The 7,500-nt window shown below is 64.8% G+C and overlaps 2 protein-coding genes across 2 annotated transcripts in view; one reads left to right on the plus strand and one right to left on the minus strand.

Moving 5' to 3' along the window:
- Window positions 1-813, minus strand: part of LOC148149798 (uncharacterized) — a gene marked incomplete at its 5' end in the record, with an annotated part of 6,728 nt that extends 5,915 nt beyond the window's left edge. Inside the window, one exon of the mRNA XM_087987819.1 lies at window positions 694-813. Within this exon, the coding sequence (XP_087843945.1) occupies window positions 694-813 (120 nt within the window). The remainder of the gene's footprint in view (window positions 1-693) is intronic.
- The window catches only part of LOC122551059 (RING finger protein 17-like), a 123,485-nt gene that overhangs the window by 63,262 nt on the left and 52,723 nt on the right, over window positions 1-7,500 (plus strand). The window lies entirely within an intron of this gene.

Here is a 7,500-nt window from a genome sequence, read left to right on the forward strand (position 1 = left end):
GCTCTATCGCTCTCTCGCGCACTCTATCGCTCTCTCGCGCGCTGTCGCTCTCTCGCGCTCGCTCGCGCTCTTGCTGATTCGCTCTCTCTCGCGCTCTCGCTCTCTCGCGCGCTTTCTCTCGTGCTCTCCCTCGCGCTCTCTTTCCCTCGCGCTCCCTCGCGCTCTCGCTGATTCGCTCTCGCGCTTTCTCTCTCGCTCTCTCTCTCGCTCTCGCTCGCTCGCTCTCGCTCACGCTCTTCCTGATTCGCTCTCACGCTCTCTCGCGCTCTTGCTGATTCGCTCTCGCTCTCTCGCGCTCTTACTGATTCGCTCTCGCTCTCTCTCGCTGCCTCTCTCTCTCACTCACGTTCGCGCTCTCGCGCTCTCTCACGAGCTCTCTCACGTTCTTGCTGATTCACTCTCGCTCGCTCTCGCTCTCACGCGCTCGCTCTCGCTCTCACGCTCTCGCTCGCTCTCGCGCTCTCGCTCGCTCTCGTGCTCTCGCTCTCTCTCGCGCTCTCTCGCGCTCTCTCGCGCTCTCTCGCTCTCGCGCTCTCGCGCTCTCTCGCTCTCTCTCTCTCTCTCGCTCTCTCTCGCGCTCTCTCGCGCTCTCTCGCGCTCTCTCGCGCTCTCTCGCGCTCTCTCTCGCTCTCTCTCGCGCTCTCTCTCGCGCTGTCGCTCTCTCGCGCTGTCGCTCTCTCGCGCTGTCGCTCTCTCGCTCTCTCTCGCGCTCTCTCGCTCTCTCTCGCTCTCGCTCTCTCTCGCTCTCTCGCTCGCTGCCTCTCGCTCTCGCTCGCTCTTGCTGATTCGCTCTCGCTGCCTCTCGCTCGCTCCCTCGCGCTCCCTCGCGCTCCCTCGCGCTCCCTCGCGCTCCCTCGCGCTCTCTCGCGCTCTCGCTGACTTGCTCTCTTGCTCGCTCGCTCTCGCGCTCCCGCGCTCTCTCTCGTTCTCTCGCTCTCTTTCGCTCTCTCGCTCTCTCGCTCTCTCTCGCTCTCTCGCGCGCTCTCGCGCGCTCTCTCGCGCTCTCTTGCTGTCTCGCGCTCCCTCGCGCTCTCGCTGACTTGCTCTCTTGCTCGCGCGCTCTTGCGCTCCCGCGCTCTCTCTCGTTCTCTCGCGCGCTCTCTCTCGTTCTCTCGCGCGCTCTCTCTCGTTCTCTCGCGCGCGCTCGCTCGCTCGCTCGCTCTCTCTCTCGCTCTCTCTCTCGTTCTCTCTCTCGCTCTCTCGCTCTCTCTCTCGCTCTCTCTCTCGTGCGCTCTCTCGCGCGCTTTCTCTCGTGCTCTCCCTCGCGCTCTCTTTCCCTCGCGCTCTCGCTGATTCGCTCTCGCTGATTCGCTCTCGCGCTCTCGCTGATTCGCTCTCGCGCTCTCGCTGATTCGCTCTCGCGCTCTCGCTGATTCGCTCTCGCGCTCTCTCGCTCGCTCTCTCTCGCTCTCTCGCTCGTGCTCTTGCTGATTCGCTCTCGCGCTCTTGCTGATTCGCTCTCGCGCTCTTGCTGATTCGCTCTCGCTCTCTCTCGCTGCCTGTCTCTCTCGCGTTCGCACTCTTGCGCTCTCTCACGCTCTTGCTGATTTGCTCTCGCTCTCTCTCGCTCTCTCTCGCGCTCTCGCTCTCGCGCTTGCGCTCTCGCTCTCTCTCGCGCTCTCGCTCTCTCTCGCGCTCTCGCTCTCTCGCTCTCTCTCGCTCTCTCTCGCGCTCTCGCTCGCTCTCGCGCTCTCTCTCGCTCTCGCTCTCTCACGCGCTCTCTCTCACGCGCTCTCTCTCACGCGCCCTCTCTCACGCGCCCTCTCTCACGCGCTCTCTCTCACGCGCTCTCTCTCACGCGCTCTCTCTCACGCGCTCTCTCTCACGCGCTCTCTCTCACGCGCTCTCTCTGACGCGCTCTCTCTCACGCGCTCTCTCTCACGCGCTCTCTCTCACGCGCTCTCTCTCACGCGCTCTCTCTCACGCGCTCTCTCTCACGCGCTCTCTCTCACGCGCTCTCTCTCACGCGCTCTCTCTCACGCGGTCTCTCTCACGCGCTCTCTCTCACGCGCTCTCTCTCACGCGCTCTCTCTCACGCGCTCTCTCTCACGCGCGCTCTCTCACGCGCTCTCTCTCACGCGCCCTCTCTCACGCGCCCTCTCTCACGCGCCCTCTCTCACGCGCCCTCTCTCACGCGCTCTCTCTCACGCGCTCTCTCTCACGCGCTCTCTCTCACGCGCTCTCTCTCACGCGCTCTCTCTCACGCGCTCTCTCTCACGCGCTCTCTCTCACGCGCTCTCTCTCACGCGCTCTCTCTCACGCGCTCTCTCTCACGCGCTCTCTCTCACGCGCTCTCTCTCACGCGCTCTCTCTCACGCGCTCTCTCTCACGCGCGCTCTCTCACGCGCGCTCTCTCACGCGCGCTCTCTCACGCGCTCTCTCTCACGCGCTCTCTCTCACGCGCTCTCTCTCACGCGCTCTCTCTCACGCGCTCTCTCTCACGCGCTCTCTCTCACGCGCTCTCTCTCACGCGCTCTCTCTCACGCGCTCTCTCTCTCTGGCTGATTCGCTCTCGCTCGCTGCCTCTCGCTCTCTCGCTCTCGCTGCCTCTCGCTCTCGCTGCCTCTCGCTCTCTCGCTCTCGCTGCCTCTCGCTCTCTCGCTCTCGCTGCCTCTCGCTCTCTCGCTCTCGCTGCCTCTCGCTCTCTCGCTCTCGCTGCCTCTCGCTCTCTCGCTCTCGCTGCCTCTCGCTCTCTCTCTCACTGTGTCTCGCTGTCGCTCTCGCTCGCCCTCTCTCGCGCTATTGCTGATTCGCTCTCGCTGCCTCTCGCTCGCTCCCTCGCGCTCCCTCGCGCTCTCGCTGACTTGCTCTCGCGCTCTCGCGCTCCCGCGCTCCCGCGCTCTCTCTCGTTCTCTCTCGATCTCTCGCGCTCTCTCGCGCTCTCTCGCGCTTTTCTCTCACGCTCTCTTGCTGTCTCGCGCTCCCTCGCGCTCTCGCTGACTTGCTCGCGCGCTCTCTCGTTCTCTCGCGCTCTCTCTCGTTCTCTCGCGCTCTCTCGCTCGGTCTCTGTCTCGCTCGCTCTCGCTCGCTCTCTCTCTCGCTCTCTCTCTCGCTCTCTCTCGCTCTCGCTCTCTCCTCTCGCTCTCTCCTCTCGCTCTCCCTCTCGCTCTCCCTCTCGCTCTCCCTCTCGCTCTCCCTCTCGCTCTCCCTCTCGCTCTCCCTCTCGCTCTCCCTCTCGCTCTCCCTCTCGCTCTCCCTCTCGCTCTCCCTCTCGTGCGCTCTCTCGCGCGCTTTCTCTCGTGCTCTCCCTCGCGCTCTCGCTGATTCGCGCTCTCGCTCTCTCTCTCGCTCTCTCTCTCGCTCTCTCTCGCGCGCTTTCTCTCACGCACTCTTGCTGTCTCGCGCTCCCTCGCCCCCTCGCTGACTTGCTCTCTTGCTCGCGCGCTCTCGCGCTCCCGCGCGCTCTCTCGTTCTCTCGCGCTCTCTCGTTCTCTCGCGCTCTCTCGCTCGCTCGCTCTCTCGCTCTCTCTCTCGCTCTCTCTCTCGCTCTCTCTCGCTCTCCCTCTCGCTCTCCCTCTCGCTCTCCCTCTCGCTCTCCCTCTCGCTCTCCCTCTCGCTCTCCCTCTCGCTCTCCCTCTCGCTCTCCCTCTCGCTCTCCCTCTCGCTCTCCCTCTCGCTCTCCCCCTCGTGCGCTCTCTCTCGTGCTCTCCCTCGCGCTCTCGCTGATTCGCTCTCTCGCTCTCTCTCTCGCTCTCGCTCTCTCTCTCGCTCTCTCTCTCGCTCTCTCTCTCGCTCTCTCTCTCGCTCTCTCTCTCGCTCTCTCTCTCGCACTCTCTCTCGCTCTCTCGCTCTCGCTCTCTCGCTCTCGCTCGCTCTCTCGCTCTCGCTCGCTCTCTTGCTCGCGCTCTTGCTGATTCGCTCTCGCTCTCTCTCGCGCTCTTGCTGATTCGCTCTCGCTCTCTCTCGCTGCCCCTCTCTCTCACTCGCTCTCGTGCTCTCTCGCGCGCTGTCTCACGCTCTTGCTGATTCGCTCTCGCTGCCTCTCGCTCGCTCCCTCGCGCTCCCTCGCGCTCCCTCTCGCTGACTTGCTCTCTTGCTCGCTCGCTCTCGCGCTCCCGCGCTCTCTCTCGTTCTCTCGCGCTCTCTCGCTCACGCGCTCTCGCGCTCTCGCGCTCTCGCTTTCTCGCGCTCTCTCGCGCTCTCGCGCTCTCTCCCTCTCTCTCGCGCTCTCTCTCGCTCTCTCTCGCTCTCTCTCGCGCTCGCGCTCTCGCGCTCTCGCTCTCTCGCGCTCTCGCGCTCTCGCTCGCGCTCTCGCTCTCTCTCGCTCTCTCTCGCTCTCCGCTCTCCTCGCTCTCCTCGCTCTCCCTCGCTCTCCCTCGCTCTCCCTCGCTCTCCCTCGCTCTCCCTCGCTCTCCCTCGCGCTTCCTCGCGCTTCCTCGCGCTTCCTCGCGCTTCCTCGCGCTTCCTCGCGCTCCCTCGCGCTCTCGCTGACTTGCTCTCGCGCTCCCGCGCTCTCTCTCGTTCTCTCTCGCTCTCTCGCTCTCTCGCTCTCTCGCTCTCGCGCGCTCTCTCGCGCTCTCTCGCGCTCTCTCGCGCTCTCTCGCGCTCTCTCGCTCGCTCTCGCTCGCGCTCGCGCTCTCGCTCTCTCTCGCGCTCTCTCGCTCTCTCGCGCGCTCTCGCTCTCTCTCGCGCTCGCGCTCTCGCTCTCTCTCGCGCTCTCGCTCTCGCTCTCTCTCGCGCTCTCGCTCTCGCTCTCGCTCTCGCGCTCTCTCTTGCTGCGCTCTCTCTCACGCGCTCTCTCTCACGGGCTCTCTCTCACGCGCTCTCTCTCTCTGGCTGATTCGCTCTCTCGCTCGCTGCCTCTCACTCTCTCGCTGCCTCTCGCTCTCTCTCTCACTGTGTCTCACTGTCGCTGTCGCTGTCGCTCGCCCTCTCTCGTGCTATTGCTGATTCGCTCTCGCTGCCTCTCGCTCGCTCCCTCGCGCTCCCTCGCGCTCCCTCGCGCTCCCTCGCGCTCTCGCTCTCGCGTTCCGTCGCTCTCTCTCGCGCTCTCGCGCTCTCTCTCGCGCTCTCTCTCGCGCTCTCTCTCGCGCTCTCTCTCGCGCTCTCTCTCGCGCTCTCTCTCGCGCTCTCTCTCGCGCGCTCTCTCTTGCGCGCTCTCTCGAGCTCTCGCGCGCTCTATCGCTCTCTCGCGCGCTCTATCGCTCTCTCGCGCACTCTATCGCTCTCTCGCGCGCTGTCGCTCTCTCTCTCGCTCGCGCTCGCGCTCTTGCTGATTTGCGCTCGCTCTCGCTCGCTCTCGCTCGCTCTCGCTCGCGCTCTCGCTCTCTCGTGCTCTCCCTCGCGCTCTCTTTCCCTCGCGCTCCCTCGCGCTCTCGCTGATTCGCTCTCGTGCTTTCTATCTCGCTCTCTCTATTGCTCTCGCTCGCTCGCTCTCGCTCTCGATCTCGCTCACGCTCTTCCTGATTCGCTCTCACGCTCTCTCGCGCTCTTGCTGATTCGCTCTCGCTCTCTCGCGCTCTTACTGATTCGCTCTCGCTCTCTCTCGCTGCCTCTCTCTCTCACTCACGTTCGCACTCTCGCGCTCTCTCGCGCGCTCTCTCACGCGCTCTCTCACGTTCTTGCTGATTCGCTCTCGCTCTATCTCGCTCGCTCTCGCTCGCTCTCGCGCTCTCTCGCGCTCTCTCGCGCTCTCTCGCGCTCTCTCGCGCTCTCTCGCTCTCTCTCGCTCTCTCTCGCGCTCTCTCGCGCTCTCTCGCGCTCTCTCGCGCTCTCTCGCTCTCGCGCGCGCTCTCTCGCGCTCTCTCGCGCTCTCTCGCGCTCTCTCGCGCTCTCTCTCGCTCTCTCTCTCGCTCTCTCTCGCTCTCGCTCTCTCTCGCTCTCGCTCTCTCTCGCTCTCGCTCTCTCTCGCTCTCTCTCGCTGATTCGCTCTCGCTGCCTCGCGCTCGCTCCCTCGCGCTCCCTCGCGCTCCCTCTCGCGCTCTCGCTGACTTGCTCTCTTGCTCGCTCGCTCTCGCGCTCCCGCGCGCTCTCTCGTTCTCTCGCACTCTCTCGCTCGCTCGCTCTCTCTCTCGCTCTCTCTCTCGCTCTCTCTCTCGCTCTCTCGTGCGCTCTCTCGCGCGCTTTCCCTCGCGCTCTCTTTCCCTCGCGCTCTCTTTCCCTCGCGCTCTCGCTGATTCGCTCTCGCTGATTCGCTCTCGCGCTCTCGCTGATTCGCTCTCGCGCTCTCGCTGATTCGCTCTCGCTGAGTCGCTCTCGCGCTCTCGCTGAGTCGCTCTCGCGCTCTCGCTGAGTCGCTCTCGCGCTCTCGCTGATTCGCTCTCGCGCTCGCTCGCTCTCTCTCGCTCTCTCGCTCGTGCTCTTGCTGATTCGCTCTCGCGCTCTTGCTGATTCGCTCTCGCTCTCTCGCGCTCTTGCTGATTCGCTCTCGCTCTCTCTCGCTGCCTGTCTCTCTCGCGTTCGCACTCTTGCGCTCTCTCACGCTCTTGCTGATTCGCTCTCGCTCTCTCTCGCTCTCTCTCGCGCTCTCGCTCGTGCTCTTGCTGATTCGCTCTCGCGCTCTTGCTGATTCGCTCTCTCGCGCTCTCTCTCGCGCTCTTGCTGATTCGCTCTCGCGCTCTTGCTGATTCGCTCTCGCTCTCTCTCGCGCTTGCGCTCTCGCTCTCTCTCGCGCTCTCGTTCTCGCTCTCTCTCGCGCTCTCGCGCTCTCGCTCTCTCTCGCGCTCTCGCGCTCTCTCTCGCTCTCGCTCTCTCACGCGCTCTCTCTCACGCGCTCTCTCTCACGCACTCTCTCTCACGCGCTCTCTCTCACGCGCTCTCTCTCACGCGCTCTCTCTCACGCGCTCTCTCTCACGCGCTCTCTCTCACGCGCTCTCTCTCACGCGCTCTCTCTCACACGCTCTCTCTCACACGCTCTCTCTCTCTGGCTGATTCGCTCTCTCGCTCGCTGCCTCTCGCTCTCTCTCTCGCTGCCTCTCGCTCTCTCTCTCACTGTGTCTCACTGTCGCTGTCGCTCTCGCTCGCCCTCTCTCGCGCTACTGCTGATTCGCTCTCGCTGCCGCTCCCTCGCGCTCTCGCTGACTTGCTCTCGCGCTCCCGCGCTCTCTCTCGTTCTCTCTCGCTCTCTCGCGCTCTTTCTCTCACGCTCTCTTGCTGTCTCGCGCTCCCTCGCGCTCTCGCTGACTTGCTCTCTTGCTCGCGCGCTCTCGCGCTCCCGCGCGCTCTCTCGTTCTCTCGTGCTCGCTCGCTCTCTCGCTCGCTCGCTCTCTCTCGCTCTCTCTCGCTCTCTCGCGCGCTCTCTCTCTCGCTCTCTCTCGCTCTCTCTCGCTCTCTCTCTCGCTCTCTCTCTCGCTCTCTCTCTCGCTCTCTCTCTCGCTCTCTCCTCTCGCTCTCTCCTCTCGCTCTCCCTCTCGCTCTCCCTCTCGCTCTCCCTCTCGCTCTCCCTCTCGCTCTCCCTCTCGCTCTCCCTCTCGCTCTCCCTCTCGCTCTCCCTCTCGCTCTCCCTCTCGCTCTCCCTCTCGCTCTCCCTCTCGCTCTCCCTCTCGCTCTCCCTCTCGCTCT

This window comes from Chiloscyllium plagiosum, unplaced genomic scaffold (genome assembly GCF_037043375.1).
Source record: "Chiloscyllium plagiosum isolate Xiang-an unplaced genomic scaffold, Cpla_swu_hap1 HiC_scaffold_6, whole genome shotgun sequence".
In the NCBI taxonomy this organism is placed as follows: domain Eukaryota; kingdom Metazoa; phylum Chordata; class Chondrichthyes; order Orectolobiformes; family Hemiscylliidae; genus Chiloscyllium; species Chiloscyllium plagiosum.